At 45.7% G+C, this 16,622-nt stretch overlaps 3 protein-coding genes across 3 annotated transcripts in view; 1 reads left to right on the plus strand and 2 right to left on the minus strand.

Annotated features, from left to right (window-relative positions):
• The window catches only part of LOC101073956 (potassium voltage-gated channel subfamily D member 3-like), a 61,748-nt gene extending 53,566 nt beyond the window's left edge, over positions 1–8,182 (plus strand). Inside the window, exons 4-8 of the mRNA XM_029833682.1 lie at positions 3,701–3,802; positions 5,894–5,926; positions 6,047–6,139; positions 6,326–6,579; positions 6,710–8,182. Coding sequence (XP_029689542.1) covers positions 3,701–3,802; positions 5,894–5,926; positions 6,047–6,139; positions 6,326–6,579; positions 6,710–6,884 — 657 coding nt within the window. The 3' untranslated portion in view covers positions 6,885–8,182. The remainder of the gene's footprint in view (positions 1–3,700; positions 3,803–5,893; positions 5,927–6,046; positions 6,140–6,325; positions 6,580–6,709) is intronic.
• A 1,264-nt stretch (positions 8,183–9,446) lies between these two features.
• On the minus strand, positions 9,447–11,467 carry LOC115249148 (D(4) dopamine receptor-like). The gene is made up of 2 exons (XM_029833683.1): positions 10,266–11,467; positions 9,447–9,834 (listed from the first exon to the last, which is right to left on the minus strand). The coding sequence occupies exons 1-2, from the start codon at positions 11,307–11,309 to the stop codon at positions 9,670–9,672; spliced, it is 1,209 nt and encodes a 402-aa protein (XP_029689543.1). The 5' UTR covers positions 11,310–11,467; the 3' UTR covers positions 9,447–9,669.
• A 155-nt stretch (positions 11,468–11,622) lies between these two features.
• LOC101073509 (probable ATP-dependent RNA helicase DDX20) lies at positions 11,623–16,084 on the minus strand. Its single transcript, XM_003963296.3, has 11 exons — positions 15,829–16,084; positions 15,438–15,532; positions 14,941–15,109; positions 14,742–14,856; positions 14,525–14,667; positions 14,236–14,374; positions 13,965–14,023; positions 13,646–13,728; positions 13,450–13,555; positions 12,976–13,077; positions 11,623–12,896 (listed from the first exon to the last, which is right to left on the minus strand). The coding sequence occupies exons 1-11, from the start codon at positions 16,022–16,024 to the stop codon at positions 11,794–11,796; spliced, it is 2,310 nt and encodes a 769-aa protein (XP_003963345.1). The 5' UTR covers positions 16,025–16,084; the 3' UTR covers positions 11,623–11,793.
• Between the last annotated feature and the right edge of the window lie 538 nt (positions 16,085–16,622).

The raw sequence follows: 16,622 nt of genomic DNA on the forward strand, positions 1-16,622 counted from the left end.
GCTTTGCTAGCAGAGCTGTACTTTCCTCTAAGAGGATATAATCCAGACTTATGGAAGGTATTGTGTCTCTGAAAGGTGTTAGTCTGAGGTTAAGCCGTCTTTGCGAGCAGATATCGACCGTGAGTGCCGAAGAACTTCATTTCCACTCGGTCGGTCAGCTGCTTATTTTGCCCCGACAGAATTTCGGGGGGGGGGGAGTGTGTAATTTCCCCAAAATCCTTCTCATCCCTTTCCCACTGGCCTCGCTCTTGTTTCTCTCTCTCTCTCTTCTATGCTCTACATGTTAAACACTTCATTCATGTCAGACTAACGCCGGAGATCCTCTCGACCAGTGAATTCGCTGAAGAAACTGAAGAATAAATCCAGCAAAGAGTGAATAAGAAGAGTGGCCTTCACACAAGAGAAACAGCACCTCAATCTGTGGAGATGAAGCAAAAAAAGAGCTTTTAGAGCTCATCTGGACTGCGAGTGTGAACGTGGTCTGTGTGGAAGTGAATGGATAGCGCAGCATTTTTGTTCAATTGAGGATGTGGCAGTTTAAAACCCCCAGCTGGCAGAAAGGTTATTGGTCCTGGAGCGTGCAAAAACATCCGGAGCCTTTAAACGAGTGATATTAAGTGTTACTAATCTCAATGTCTGACAGATGCTACCGCTAAATGGACTTGTTTTTAAAGCTGCTCTTTCTCCCACATGTGCGTTGGCCAAATCCAGCAGAAACTGGACTGGTTGGGCATTTGTTTAATAAAACATACGTTCTTAGTGAAAGGAAATGTGTTCAACCTTTACTCAAGAACACACTGTAAAAGGGTCAAGGTCAATGTGTTTTCCTCTGGATTTTCTTCCTATATTTTATAGTATAGTTTCATTATACCAATATTAATTTCCTGTAAACAATTTAATGAAATCTCAGTTTAACTTCTCTGTAATACATAAAATTTGTTTGTATAAGTCTCCAATGGCCAGAAGTGTGTGTTTTAGAGTTTTGAGCTTCTTTACAGAGGAAGGCTGGTGCTCAGAGTAGTGAGACAAAGGTTATTGGTGCAATCCCAGGGGTCTGCATGCTGAAATGTCCTTCAACAGGATCCAAAAAAACTGTTCTGGGTTCAGCATCTTTAGTTTATGTCCAGAAAGGTGGCGCAGAAAAACAGCCAACTTGCCATTTAGCTATATTCACATTTGAAGCAGCTCATTGAACTTGTTGGCTATAGTCATAAAAAGACTGTATGTAAATAGTGCATATTATTTAAAATGTAGAAAAACATGGATGTAAATGGGAATTTATATCTTCATCCTGATGGATGCATCCTCATTGTCTCAGATCAGCGTCAAATGTAAACAATAAAGAGGTCAATAAGGAGCTCTGCTGCACAGCTGACACAGGGCACAAGGGCACTGGATGATGAAGAACAACACTGTGTCATCAGGATAAAGCGGCTTGATTAGATTTAGACGATGCACATGGGTTGTTTTTTTTAATAGGATACACTCTCCTAAAACAAAGTCATGCGTCACACATCACGCGCCGTCTGCTTCTGTTCTGACATGTTAGGATACTGTAGCAGCTTCGGTGGCAGGAGTACAGGATTAAAGATTAAATACGGTGCTGCAATCAGATTGAACATTTTCCATACTGCCGGTCCCCCCCCAAAAAAAAAAACGACTCAGATTTGCATACGGTGACAGGGCTCTGCCACAGGCAAACTGTCACACTGCAAAACATGAGCAAACAAAGTCATCCTTATCACGTCAGTTGGGGGGAAAAACAGATTCAGCACATCAAACAGTGCTGCGGCGTAGTTTCCAAAAGCACCTTTGGCTGTTTGGTTGTTTAGACGTTATCTATCTTCAGTATTGCTGTTAACAGCGCACTGCTGGCCCATCGGATCTGCATTACAGATGGAGTTTGTTTGTTCCTCCTCTGACTCCTGCAACAGGTCTGAGCCAGACAGCCGCTGTCAGCCCTATCCAGCTCGTGGACATTATTATAGTGACAAAAGAGATGACTAAGCGTAATTTCTGCACCAATCTGAAGATTACTTATGGAAAACATGACCTAAATTGTACTCCATGTTGATAAAAATGGCTGTCTGTGCATGTGTGAAGCGTGAGATTCACCTGTGTGTACGAATGTGCAACACACACATCCTCGAGCCTTCTTACCCTCCACCTGCTAATCTCTGCAAATGTAGACATTAATAGAACCTGTGTGGTTTCCTTTTCCTGCATGCCCTGGGTGATGCTTCAGTACCTACAGGTGCCCAGGATTCCGGAGGCAGCCAGTAAGATGGCTGCAGAACCAGATTCAGTCCGGCAGGACGTCTTCAGAACATCCAGTCCATTAGTCTGGCGCCACCTGGCAACTGCCGCCGCAGTCGCGAGCTTCTGTTTGCATGTTGACCTCAGAGAAATAATCAAACACAGCAGCAGAGGGAGAACGGAGGGTTTTGGAAGGTAGTTGGGATCTGTTCTGGCTAAAAGACTATAAAATACACATAAAGATGGAGGACAATGTAGGAAGGTAAACGACATGAAGGGATTTATGCTACAGACTCTGTGGTAAACTGTCAGCTGGCCGCCGAACGTGTACATTTTTACTTGCACTTATCTCCCCTCTTACTCTTTATGTCATTAAACCACGACATGAGAAAACATGCTTTAAATGAAATTCAAGTGAGTTGGTAAGCTTGAATTATCATATATTACCATACACTTACTGAGCCAAGCTTACCGCTACTGTATACTGTAGCTTAAATATGTATATGTATGGAAATTCAGGCGTGGAGGCATGCAAGCAGAAATTCACCCTCTCAGTTAAAACCCCTCAGTGGTGCAAGGGGGGTAAACGTGTTCATCATTCTCACCGCTTATTCTCACCACCAGGTTCCTCAACAGACACATCCAGGTTGTTGTGACAGTGAGTCTGACATCCATCTCTGGACATTGATGGCAAAATGGCAGTGGAGTGACCGACTCCCGGTGGTGTAATTCGTACCTTAAGTGGGGGATCTAGAGAGCCGCACGCATCGATGTGCCATGTTCAGTGGCCGCAGATCAAAAACAGGAGCCTGCGATGTTAAAGCGGAGTCTTGCCTCCTGCGTGGAACTCTTGCGTGTCTTCCTGGACCAGAGTGTGTCTTCATCACACACTTTTTTGTGCTGGTCGCTGTTGCCAACGGGAGATTTGACAGCATGCAAAATGAGAGAGGGAGTAAAAAGGCTCTGGAGCGTGCGTTTGCAAAAGAAAGGCGGGTTTGATGCCTTTAAGCTGACGCCACTGATGTGCACCATTAGGGGCCTCGTTCATTTTGCTAAACAAAAGAAAAACCAAACACGTGACAAAACAAGGTGACACACATGGGAGCCAAAAAAAAAAGATTAATTTGAACGAGATTTATTTTATACGCTCACTGCCTTTTAATTGATTTTTAACCCAAGGAATTCTGCTCATGGAGCGTGCATGAATCATTCAGCACTACAGGAGCTCGTAGTGAATTCATCTGGGTGATCAGAGCGAATGCTTTAGTAGCACACGCTTGATTTCATTTATAGGATTCAACTAAAATATGAGGGGTGTCGGAGTGCTGGAACTCGGATTGGCTGGATCTGTCAGGAATGCTCTCTCTCTTCGTGCTCTGGTGCTGACTAACAGGTGATTAATTTATTCATATTTTTGTTGTTTGTTGCTCATTGCTCCCTGCAGAAAGCCCGCCTGGCCAGGATACGAATATCCAAGACGGGGAGCTCCAACGCCTTCCTCCACAGCAAGCGCAATGGCCTGTTCAACGAGGCTCTGGAGTTCACAGTAAGATAATCCCCTGAACCTCTCTCCTCGTGTGTGTCTCATTAAAGGTCACCCAGCAGCGTCGAAGGTTTCCGGTTTTTTTAACGCCTTCTCACTGCGTCTCCTCGGAAGAGCAGTTCCCAGGATTTGGAGGAGGCAGGAACCAAGTCATTGGCTGCTGGCACGGTTCATCGAGCCTTTAATTATCAGTTCTCAGAATTCAGCCCGCGTTCCATCACGGCAGCTCGCTGCAGCTTCATTTGTTAAATGGCACTTCTAAAGCGAGCGTTTCTAGGCTCAGCTGCCCGACCGAGGGACAGGCTTCGGGCAATGCAGCAGGAAATGTAAACACGACTCAAGGATGTTCTTGGCCGTGTCCGAAACGCCGCGCTTCACACGCAGCGACGGGGCCCCGGGGCAGACACAGTGCAAAAACGAGAGACTCAAATTGTCCTTCTCCTCCTTCTTCAGTCACGTGACTGCGCAGTCGCTCTCAATGTCAATTACTGAGGATAGAGTGTGCACGGCGCTAGTGTTTGCATTTAAGCTAAAGCTGAATAATCGATTGCATTTATATTGGTATCACCCCAGGAGACACTGTGCTGTGAAGGCTGCTGTATTATTTGTGGTAATGTATGTGTCTTCGTTTGCTTCTGCTGTACTCCAAACAACACACAACTTAGGGTCATACTGAATGATTTATACATTTATTTTCTTATGTGTTTACATATATACATGTATACAGACACTTTATGTGTGAAAATCAGATGTGTATTATGAATTTATCATCCAATTTTCCAAATTTATTTGTCGGATTTATGAATTATACCACTCCATTTTCCTAATCGTTGGATGTCTTTCAAGATAACCCCTTTATTATTCTTCCTGGGACTCCGCAGTTGAATCAGTTATATATTGCAGGTTATTCCGTATGTGGGGGCATAAATAATTGATACAGCGATGAACACAATTATTTATCATGCTGTAGTGAAGTGCAGCTGCAAAATGATATATCATGGCCTTTTTTTCTCAGTGGTACAGATAGGATGTAAATAAATAAGAGGTTTTTTACACCCTTTGTCAGAACACAGTGCTTAAGCATCGAGGAGTCAGGTTAAAGCTGCCCAGTGTTATGGAATTAGGCTCTAAACACACTAAATCTGTAACTGTAGTTTAGAGAGAGCAGGGCATCACAACATGTTTGATCAAGCTGTTTCCAGTCTCACCGTATGGCAGCCGCCCGGGCGGGACGCTATAGCCACCTTCATGCTGCTGGTGTGGGCTTTAAGTTATATCGTACCAAAAGAGATGTGAATAATTCTACAACTGCACATAAGTGCTTTGTTAGGGAGGGCAGCATGAGCGCTGCTGGGCCGTCTTGACTGGCACAGGCTGAATTATCAGCATTAAACATCCCCTCACAGCAGAGACGCTTTTGCTCAGCGTCAATGCCACCTCAACGAAGAGAAAAGTGCTGCTGGAAATGATCCAAACACTGTATTTGCTGTTCCTTGGTGTTGCTGCAGAGTCGACAGGATAAGGGTAGGTTTATGGGGGGCTTTGTTTTTTATTAGCAGCTTAACTTTAGATTCTGCTGGCAAAGAAAGCTAAAGCACGTAAGCAGAAATCAGCGATGCAGCTGACCGAGGAGACCCCTACCTACCTACTCTTCCTCATTCCTTTGAAAAAGGAAAAAGGAATGCCACAAATCCTACATATATATTTAAGGATTTGAAATTCAGCTTGCTAACCTGAGATATAGGGTTTTGTTTTTTTCACGGCATACAAAATAAGGAATATGGAAAAACAAACCATTAAGGACTTCCCTGTCGGTGGTGGCAAAATGTCACAATGTAAATTTTAAATATATTCATCTATACTGTACGTGTCGTGAGTTGCGAGGGAGATGGGAACTGAAATGGAAATTCAGCGCAAATCTGTGCACTGGCTCCACTGAAGTTTGCAGACAAGCCCCATTACTGTCAAGGGCTACGTTCCCAGAGGTTGTCTGGCATGACTGAGGCCCCGATGAGCGTCTGTTCTTAGTGCTGAACCATGAATTCGAGTAAAACTACCTGTCTGTTTCCCTCTTGTCTCCTTCTCCGACTGAAGCAACTTCCATACAAGATGAACCTTTCAGATCAGGTACAGAGACAGCAGCCGAGCACCGTGCACCTCCAGTTCAGTGGATGCCCTTAACGGGGGCTTCACCATGTCATTAATGGTGTCTGTGTGTGTGTGTGTGTGCGTGTGTGTGTGTTACAGAGTTCTAGTGAAGAGGAGCAGCGGTTAAGCAAGTCTGCCTCACTGTTGGAGAGTCAGCATCACCACCTGCTGCACTGTCTGGAGAAAACCACTGTGAGCACACACACACGCACACACACACACACACACACACACACACATAACAGTCAACAGCAATACAGTCATACCTATAGACTTGTTTTTTGCAATCTGAACCACTGCGTATTAATGCATGCAGCAGATAGTTGCACTCCTGATTGTTGCTGCTTTTATTGCTCTGTCGGCTCTGCCACCTCACAGAACCACGAGTTTGTGGATGAGCAGTATTACCAGCAGAGTTACCTGGACCCGGGGCTGCAGAATTACTCGTCTCGGAGCCCGTCCCTCTCCAGCCAAGATGGCGTGACGGGCACGTGCTGCACCCGCCGAAGCAAGAAGCACCACACCCCTTTAGCGAATGCCAGTGCCCCAGCACACATGCAGCCTTTGACACACACGCACCAACAAGGGCTGCAGGAGCTCAGCACCATTCACATCCAGCCCCTCAGCTCCAGGTCAGACTAACCACTTGTGTCTCCTGTCTTTCATTCACTCCGTCATCTCATCCATTAGCAAAGGGAAGGGGGGGGGGGGGTTACATCCATATCAAAAATGGTGATGTGAGGGTTTTTTTTCTACTTGTAGCCGCTCCAGTCTGAACATGCGTGTGGATGAGCAAACGCCCCTGAACTGCCAGAGCAGCCAGATCACCACAGCAATCATCAGCATTCCCACACCGCCAGTGATGACCCCGGAGGGCGACGCTCACCTCCCTGTGAGTGCCCCCTACCAGAATGTTGTGAAGGTGTCAGCACTGTGAAGGCGGGGAGCGCGGGAGCGTCGCATGGAAAGGCACTTACAGACTCATCAAGACAGACTGGGGGACTAAAGAGGAATGATGAAGATGTTTAGAGTCCTAGTCTGGCCACGGTGGAGACTGCCCTCTGCTGGTCATGTTCTGTAAGGACATGGCCTCCCTTTACAGACTGTGGATGGCATTTAGATACAGTATATTCATGTTACCAATTGACGTGCACATGTGAGTGTGTGTGTGTGTGAGAGAGAGAGAGAGAGAGAGAGAACAAGAGAGAGTTGGGAATATGTTACAGTTGTCATTTCAGATGAGGAGCTGAGTGAGACTGTGTCTCTCGAGTGTTAAAGACGACAGTAAGTCATGTGTCACTGTGCACAAAGCACCTTTTTATGATTTGGGCTCAATGAAGGAGATATAAGGGGGAAATATAACACATAACTAAAGCCTTTTTGTGTCATGTAGGTCTACGCACCTGTCAGTAGATAAAGAACGCCATCATTTTCTTTTCCAGCTCTGATAATATTCCAGACATTAGGTGAGAGTCGTTGAAGTGGTAATAAACGGTGGTGTGTCTGTGACAGTGTTACCAGCAAGTGTCATGTTTGTTGATGGTGTTTTTTTTTGTTTTGTTTTATTTTCTTTCAAAGGAATTCCGAAATGCGATCGTCCCGGCTGGTTGAAAACGCGTGTTTCCGTCCGTCTGGAAGTCGCCGTGGCTTTAGTATATGGTTTATCTGACTAGCTGCCACTCTGCAGGGTTAACTGCACACGTTTCCGTCTGAAATTCTCAGCCACGGGCCTTCAACACAACATGTGCCTGTTCTGATGGAGCAAAAGCAGATCTGTTTTTTGGTTTTTCCAAAACCCTCCCCCCCCCCTTTGTTTGGTTTGCCAGTTTCTGCCCGGCAGACCTCGAACAATCCAATTTTCTTACAGCGAAACAAAGTCTGAATTCAAGCCACCGCAATTAAAAGCACAAGGCATTTTGCTGAGAATTTCTGACACTAATTTGTGCTGAGTAGGGTTCTTTGTGAATATTGTGAATAGAATATTTTGTAATATTTCATCATTGTTTGGCAGAACCAGTGATGCTGTCTTCTCCTTCTCTCTTTCCCCCCCTCAGTCTGTCTCTCTCTCTTCTCCTCTGCGTTTTTCTCTTTATCTCTTGTTGTCGTCCTGTTGTATGCCCACTTCCTGTGTGAACAACAGTATACTTTCAGCCGTCTTTATAGCTGTTAATGTTCTTTCCTCCCCAGACTCGTCGGGTATTGTTTTGCCTTTTTCCTTCTTTCTTCTCCACAGTTGTTCGGTATGTGTACTCTATGTGATTAGGAAACTTGGTGTTTGTACTTTTTGTCCTCCTCGGTGTTTCAAATGAGTTTATTTAATTTTATCTTCTGGGGGATCCTAAAGTAGAGCGGTCCGCTGTGATGGGGGTGGCAGCGACAATACTGGAGACGTCCTCGATCTGTCACCAAAAAAAGAAAATAACCCCAAAAAAAATACGTGTGCTACTCTGTTCTCTGAAGTCACTCCAAAAGAAACTTTAGTATTATTTACCCTCAATGCTGACCTTTATAACAATGGATGCTGACCTTTTTAGCTCCGCTACCCTCTCCGTGCCCCACTGTTTGCCTTTATCACCAGGGACGTCGCCCAGCAACCGGCGGCTCCCAAAAACAGCTTGTCTTTATGAGATTTCCCGCAGCAATGGGACGAAGCGGCTTCAGACGCCTCTGCTCCGCCGGGATGAGATCAAACGTTGTTCAAGAGCACACAGATGGGGCCGGTGGCGTGCTGATCACTCACCGTCCAGCCCACATTACAGCATATTTCAAAAGCAATACTGGGATTGGTGGGATGCTGTAAATCTGCCTGTGTGTTGCTGCTCTGTTTATTTAGAGGTAGGGCCGTATTTGACATAACTGCCTAACTAGCAGCATATTGTACCACATCCTTTAAAATAAGAATGAAAAAATATGACTGCAAGGCGGAAAGATGAATCTTTTACACTTGCATTTGTACATAAAAACACATTAGCAGTGCACAAGATGCTAAGCTGTCAAGCGCCTCTGCTGAGCTTTAGTTGTCTCTTCTGTGCCCGAGGTTCCTGTCAAAGAAAGCCAAATGTCCCATAGACTTAAAATGGCGTGCAGTGACTTAATAGTACTGTTTCCACTGGCAACAGCTCTCGTCAGGCTGTCTGTGATCATGCCTGAAGGAAAGACAAGCACAGGCAAGCAGGGCTCCCCCCCCCGAGTATTATTTCATGGGGTTGAAGGCATTGACTTCATATTCACAGCAACAAGTCCAACACTTACAAACCCGCTGAAGGCTGACGGCAGTGAGGTTCCGAGCACTGTTGCTCGGTTCAGGATTAAACATTACTTTACACTTATTGAAGATTCCTTTGTTCACTTTTACTTTAAATGACATTTGAATTCCCGGATAAGGGTAATTTCTGTCAAAGTGTCAAATGATTGTGATGTTCATTTCCAGTGGAAACAGAGGTCAGCGCTTGGGTTCCTCTTCCAGTCCTTTTTCTCCCCTCCCTCTTTACTTTGCCGTTCTGTCGTTGTTGAGGCTACTGCTGTGCGTATTTTGTCAGGTGTTGATATTATTTATGACCTTGTCTTGTGTCCCGACTGTGAAAACGCCTGATAAAACATCTGTATCTGCCACTAAATCTGCTGGCTCTCTTCTTCACTTGCCTCTGACTCGTGAACGCCAGGGCCGCCTGTGGCTCCAGATGTGCTCCCTGGTGGCAGATGTGCAGCGGAGGCGCAGGTCTTCACGGATTACACCTGCAGGATTTGGGCGGACACCCTGGGATGGAGGAGAGGATCTTTCCGAGCTCTGAGCGAAACTGTCTGGTTACTAAAGTGTAGATGAGTGGATCGACCGCGGCCTGGACGCACGTCAGCACGGTGGCCGATGTTTCCAGCTGCATCAGCAACTGTCGGGGGGGAGTAGATATAGACAGAAGGGATATGTTTTGAAATGCTGACAGCAAAATCGTAGTCTGCAGGGTTAAACGATTTTATTTTTAATATTTGAAATTTCCATTTGAAAGTCCTGTTTTAGAATGCGTTTATTCTCTGCAAATAATCAGGAAAAGATTTTAACCACAATTGAAAAATGCTCATTTTATAACGATCAATGCAATGAACAAAGTCAAAGTGCTTCATCTTAATTCGTTTGTCTGATTCTGACAGGCTACGCTTCCACTTGGATTTAATAATTACAATTGATAACTTGAGCGAACACACTTTATATATAATTCTGACCTTCACACCGTTTGTAATCTCTTGTGGGTGGGAAACGTACCCTTAAATACAAGTTAATATATTATAACGCAGCGTGGAAACAAAAAGCTGCTCCACTCACTCGGTCCGTGTCTTTCCATATGGCGTTCATGAGTAAGATCACCACCATGGGCACCCAGGACAGCGTGAATGCGATGATAATGTACCCGAAGCGCTGGGCCAGTTTGCCCTCCATGCGCTTCTTCCCGCGCTCTTTGGCCCCCGGTGTGAGAAAACACACGGCTCCCACGATGGCCGAACGTCTCCTTGGAGTGTCTCTTGGGGACGAGCCCCCAGATGCAGCACCGGCCGCGGCCACGAAGAGCACCGGCCGGCGCGGAGGCAGCGGGCTGCCGGTGACCCCGGAGGGCAGAGACCCGAACGGCCGCGGCGGGGCCGTCTGCGAAGCTGCGGGGGAGTCGCTCAACATGCTCCAGATGGCCGCGGACACAACCGGACGCGGCCGGACTCCACGACTGACAACTTTCCTGCGGTGCCGTCTTACAACCTTAAATATCCGCACGTAGTGAATGACGATGACCATCAGTGACAGTCCCCACACCGGCACCAGCACGTAGGGGCCAAATAGGTCCAGATATGGCAGGCGCTCCTCGCCGAGCTCCCGGACGTAGGGGCGGCATAGCGCCTCTCTGGAAAGAGCCAAAGAGACCCCAGCCAAAATAAGACCACATACCCAGATGGAGAGGATCCAGAGACGCACCCGCGCCTTCCTCCGCTCGGTCTGAAAGGGGAAGGCGATGGCCTGGAAGCGCTCCACGCTGATGCTGACCAGCGTCAGCAGCTGCACGCAGCTGCACAGCGCGTAAGTGAACTGCTGCAGGGCGCACACGGGCACCGTCACCCGGCGCAGCAGGGACAGCAGAAACAGCGGCGTGTCCACGGAGCACTTGAGGAGGTCGCTGGCGGCCAAACTGACCAGAAGCGCGTTGTTGAAAGTCCGCAGGCTTTTCGTCCTGAAAACCACCCAACAGACCCACAAGTTCCCGGGCAGACCCAGGAGCAAGGTGAAGGTCAAGACCGCGCAGTTGAACGCGAAAAACAGGTTATCCGAGGCGGTCTCGGCGCGCTGCGCGTTTGTCGCGTTGCAGAAGGCGCACTCATCCATATTTCCCTCCAGGTTTCAGCATTTCAAAGCGCTTGCTGGATGCTCGGGAAGGAACCAAAGAACATTTCACCTGCAGCGCATGTTGTTTTAAACTTATGAGATAATCAACCTGAGCTGGAGTGGAACTTCAGTTTCAATGACTTATTTGAAGCTCCGTGCTGCTCTGCATTGATTGGGCACACAGCAGTTGATTAGCCTGTAATCAGGGGGCATGTGGAGATGTCTGACCTTGCTGAAGAGTTTTCAAAAAGGAAATTGACCTTGCTGCTACCATTGCAGACATAATTATAATTATCAGTGAATGCACCTCTTATTTTCACCTTCAAGCTCATTTATAAACCGGAAAAGGAAACCTATAAAACTACAATGGAAAAAATGCTTTAGCAAATGTGCACAAATGGTGAAAAACTGCCGATCATTCCAAACAAATCATACAAAAAGCATCAAAGCAGATGCTCATAAGAGCCAAGACATATATTTTCGATTAGTCTTTCAGGAGTTCCTCCATGTAGACGGCATTCATACGGTAAGCTGCCATCCAGCTGTGGGCTGCACCGTAGCAGCTTGGGTAACCTTGACTTTGAAAAGCAGACACAGAGGCGTAGTAGTCGTTCCAGGCCCTGTAGGTGGCCCTCCAGTAGGCTTCGGCGCTCCGCTCCTCCTCTTCCTCATCGCGCTCTCCCTCATTTCTCCCCACGTGCTCTCTGTTCCTCATTTCTGTCACATCTTTCCTCTGTTTTCCACACCTTTCTCTCACCTTCCTCGACTCACCCTCGCTGCAGGATTTCCATGCCATCTGATCGCCTCGCGTGCTGCGTTTAACAGCCCCAGACGGGTTGTAATTTTCAGGTTTTGGTAAAGTTGCATCACTCGATGGATGCTTTCGTGGCACTGAAGCCTCAGAACTGGTGTGCTTTGGCTCCTCCTTGGCCGCGGGCACAGCCGCTGCCCGTCGTGCTTCGGTTTGAGGCTCAGACACTGCTGCTACTTTCTCAACGTTCCTGTCAGAAGGTGAACTTGAAGAACTGGAGATTGACCTTGGATGTGATTGACCTGATTTCCTCCATTTCCTGCACAGCTTCAAACACTCACTTGAATCATCATCAAGCGTGATGCATTCGTTGTGTACACTGTGCTCACCATCCTCTTGACCTCCGTACTCCCTGATGACATCTACCGATCTCCCAGGGCCTGTGGTGATGAAGCCGTGGAAGTCCAGCTCTGCCTCCTCCAGAGTCACAAACCTGGGTCTGCAGCTTTTGAATGAGCTGAGCGGGGGGATCTTTGGCAGGCGGTCTTGTAGCTCCTTTCGGGTTGGCCCAGCCTGTTGTGCACCCTGCACACAATCTTCCTTTGTTGATGCCAGAGTTCTCCGAGTTTCCTCGAAGGTTGCAGCCGGTGTGGGCGCTGGAGGTGCCTTTTCTGGCTTCCTGTGACCGTTGGACTGTTCACCCGGATCAACAGCTAACTTTGGATGCTTTTTCCTCTCCGTCTTAGAGGACAGCTTGGCTAAGGTGACAGGAGTGGCAGCTTCAGCACAGACATCCCAGTCACACGGGTCATCCATCAACCTGGACTCCAGGACGGCTACAAGGAAGGACAAACAGGAGCTGATTATTGCCAATCCAATATTTTTAAAAAAGACACAAGAAAAAGAAATACTCACCTGGCAACAAAGACAGGTTGAGGCTGCACTTTTGAGCAATGCTCATCAACTTGTTTTCTTCCTCGCCATGGCAACAGTAGGTGACTGCCAGCCCCTGAGTGCCTGTAAATAAAAGGACAGACAAAATTTAAAAAAATAGACATAAAACAGGGGCCCAGAATGGCAGCTGTGGCCTTCAGTTGACATTGTACGTTCAAGAGAGCGTTGCCCCCGTTTCCATGACAACAGATTATCATTATCTCCATGGCAACAGATTATTATAATTAAATGAATGATGAGGAACCTGTTGACCTTGCTGGGTGTGTAAAGATGACCAACACTCATGTGGTTGAGGCCAATCTTAAAATTATGCTTATGCTTAACAAGGAAAATTTCAACAAAACAGAAAAGCAACTTATAGGGCTCAAGATATCAAAATAACCCGATAAAGTAAAGTAGAAATTCCAGTAAAGTAGAAATTATGTAGACACTAACCAAATCGGCCAGCTCGTCCAATTCGATGCATATACGTCTCCCAGTCCTGCGGCAGGTCCAGATTTATCACCAGGTTGACTTTGTCTGCATCTATACCTCTGGAGGTCTGAAGGTAGGAAAACACACATGATCAGAAGTATGTTATTACTAACTGGAGTAAAGGCAGGAACATCACTGATGCAGGAGACCGTCTCACCAGGTCTGTGGAGATGAGCACCCTACACTGGTACTGCTTCAGTTTAGACATGGCCTCCAGTCTCTGGTCCTGACTCAGACCACCTGCACAGAAAAATCACACACAGTTACTTTAGATCAGAGCAACTTAAAGGTCAGTCAGGCCATCTTTATTAAACTTTTCATTTATAATACTGGCATAACTCCCTAATATAATTAAAATGTTGTTACGCCAACAATAATCATTAATGAACCAGAAAACTATCAGCCTTTTGAAATTCTTTAAAAATGAAGAAAATTGTGTTTTGACAGTTTCTTCATCAATTTTTCCTGAATCTCACCTGAGATGCAGACAGCAGGTAAGCCTTTGGAGGATAAGATGTCTGCTAGGTGCTGAGCCCTGTAGGAGCAATAGAAAGCATCAATATGATATGAAAGGTTTCAATAGAGTAATAGTTATTTAAATCAACAACAAAGAAAAAAGTTCAAAAAGAAGGAAAGCTTAATGAAAATCCTGTTTTGATTGAGACAAGTTGGTATTCAAGTTACTGAGGAAGTTTGCAACAAATGGGGGAAAAAAAGACAAAAACCTATCCTTAAAAGGGGAATTACCTTGTATGCAAGTTAGAGAACACCAGGGCCTGGTTGAAGGGGATTTTACTGAAAAGCTCCAGCAAGTGTTGCACCTTCTCCTCAAAAACTTTGTGAGGTAAAGAATGGGACTGCACTAGCTTGTAATACTGCTTCAAACCTGGTGGGGGCGACAAAATTCGATATGAAGAGGAAAAGATTAATACAAGGACAAAACTCGTGCTCATCTTTTTGACAAGGCAAATTTTCATAACGAGTACAGCATGTTTTAAAAAGTTAGCATGTTATTTGCCTGAAATAATAAACTCACCTTTAAGACCCATGTCAGTGGGGTTAAGTCTGACAAAAGTAGGCTCTCTCATGTAGCGGGTGAGGTGTTGAGCAAGTGATTCTGGGTAGGTGGCAGACAGGGCGAGCATCTGTTTGTTCTCAGGAAGAGAGGAAAATATCCAGCTACAGAGACAACACAGAAGATCATCTCAAACTACTCAGATGTGATTGATGACATATGTTGTGGTCAATCTTACTTTATCTGCTCCTGGAAGCTGCCCTCTTCCAGCAGCTTGTCTGCCTCATCCAGGACAAAGAGTCTGATGCTGGAGGTTGATAACATACCCAGCTCAATCAGCTGCTTAATACGACCTGTGTAGATACATACGCAGGGTTACACTCACAAAATTGTACCCCGATGCTTAAATCAGTCGCTCATGTTCAACCAGCATTTACCAGGTGAGCCCACTGCTATGTGGCACTTCTTTAGATGGTGTTTATCCTGACTCACAGCTCTACCACCAATGAAAACATGGCATTCCAGGCCCTCCATGGCACAGCCAATTGCCATGAATACAGAGTGGATCTGCACTGCGATCTCACGTGTTGGAGCCAAGACAAGAACCTGAGAGATCAGAGCAAAGAAAGATTTTAATGTTCTGGGGAACAAAAACAGGTGTTCATATCCAGATGGCTCAGATTGCCTAAGCTTTAGCAGGTGCTGTGTACTTCCACCCCCTAGAGGTAAGACCCCATCCTCAGCTAAGAAGATTTCGTGCACTAAAACACAGCCAATTCAGCAGTAACTGAGCACTTTCATTTACTCTTTGGAGACCGAGCTGATTAACTCCATCTGATTAAAGACCATCTGTTGGTGGAAAAAAAATTAAGTAGTGTGATACATTTTTAGTATGTCCTGTTTTACTTTAATCTTTTTGTGTAAATCTACTCACTTGTGTTGTAGGATTCTCCAAAACCAGAAAATCTAAGGCAATGGTGCAGAACACGCATGTCTTCCCTGTGCCAGATTTGGCCTGCACGATCAAATCTGAAAGAGAAAATCGGGAAATCTGATGATCAGGAACCCAATTGTGAACGGTTAAAACTAAATGTAGCCGAGTGACACGGCATTAGTTATGTGCAGCTTTCTTAGTCTCCGGAGACGTTATAAAATTATTATGAAAGTGTTCAGTGGAATCACGGCCTACAGTCAATGATACTCTAAATCTCCTTTCACAAAACCTATTCACAACTGTTTTCGGTTAATAAATATCTTCGTACCTAAATTGAAATATTTAATTACGCTTACAATATGGACAATTTTATGTGCATTTAGGTGCTCACCGAGTCCGCAGCGGCCCAGTGGAATCGCCTTCAGCTGGATCGGCGAGGGTTTCTGGAAGCCCGAGGAGGACAATCCATCCAGAACCGCCTGAGACAGCAGCAGAGAGCTGAAGTATATCCCGTCCGACAACAGTACATCATCGGTTCTCTTTCGTACTTCTATGTCGTGTGCAGCTCGCTTCATGGGGGCGGCCATGTTGAATGTTTACCACCGCCAATGACGGGAAGAAGACGGCTGCTTTGAAGAGCTGTGGGCGCTTTTCTTGCGCCCCTTGTGTCGAGACTATGCAATGTCATTTTCTTCTTCTTTGAATTACAACACTTATATGCACGTTACTGCCACCTTTAGGTCAGAATTGGGAATTACATACTGATTAAAATGCCAACAAAAGACATGCGCAGTTAAAAGTAAAATAAATCAACAAAATAAGTTTAACATAAAGTCCCTCTTTTTATCTTTAGGCTAAGTTGCAAGCTTTCTTTTTGTATTAAGATTTTTGTTGCCCATGCATGTGACTGGTGCTAAAACATACCACAATATGTGTAACCCCTTCCAAAGGTAAGAGTCCCGGGTTAACCTCTAAGATGTTTCTCACCATATATCTTAACTTCTGTTGATATACAACTATACTCCGTTCTGCAAGGCAGCAACTATTTTTATGGCACAGTTTATTAATTATAATACCCCAAAATGAATCTCTCTTAAGTAGTTTATAAATTCCTGAACGTTTCATTACTCAAGAGGCAGTTGTAAAGCAATAGCAATTATGGAAAGTGGTGTCTTACAGGATATT

The sequence above is a fragment of the Takifugu rubripes genome, chromosome 3, assembly GCF_901000725.2.
Source record: "Takifugu rubripes chromosome 3, fTakRub1.2, whole genome shotgun sequence".
Classification (NCBI taxonomy): Eukaryota; Metazoa; Chordata; class Actinopteri; order Tetraodontiformes; family Tetraodontidae; genus Takifugu; species Takifugu rubripes.

Excerpts from the sequence above, each read along its gene's own strand:
- LOC115249148 (XM_029833683.1), bottom strand. The coding sequence starts at position 11,309 with ATGGATGAGTGCGCCTTCTGCAACGCGACAAACGCGCAGCGCGCCGAG. Across the intron at positions 9,835-10,265 it reads TATGGAAAGACACGGACCGA|TTGCTGATGCAGCTGGAAAC; the intron begins GTGAGTGGAGCA and ends CCCCCCCGACAG.
- LOC101073509 (XM_003963296.3), bottom strand. The coding sequence starts at position 16,024 with ATGGCCGCCCCCATGAAGCGAGCTGCACACGACATAGAAGTACGAAAG. Across the intron at positions 14,375-14,524 it reads CACTGACATGGGTCTTAAAG|GTTTGAAGCAGTATTACAAG; the intron begins GTGAGTTTATTA and ends CGCCCCCACCAG. Across the intron at positions 13,556-13,645 it reads TGCTCATCTCCACAGACCTG|ACCTCCAGAGGTATAGATGC; the intron begins GTGAGACGGTCT and ends TCCTACCTTCAG.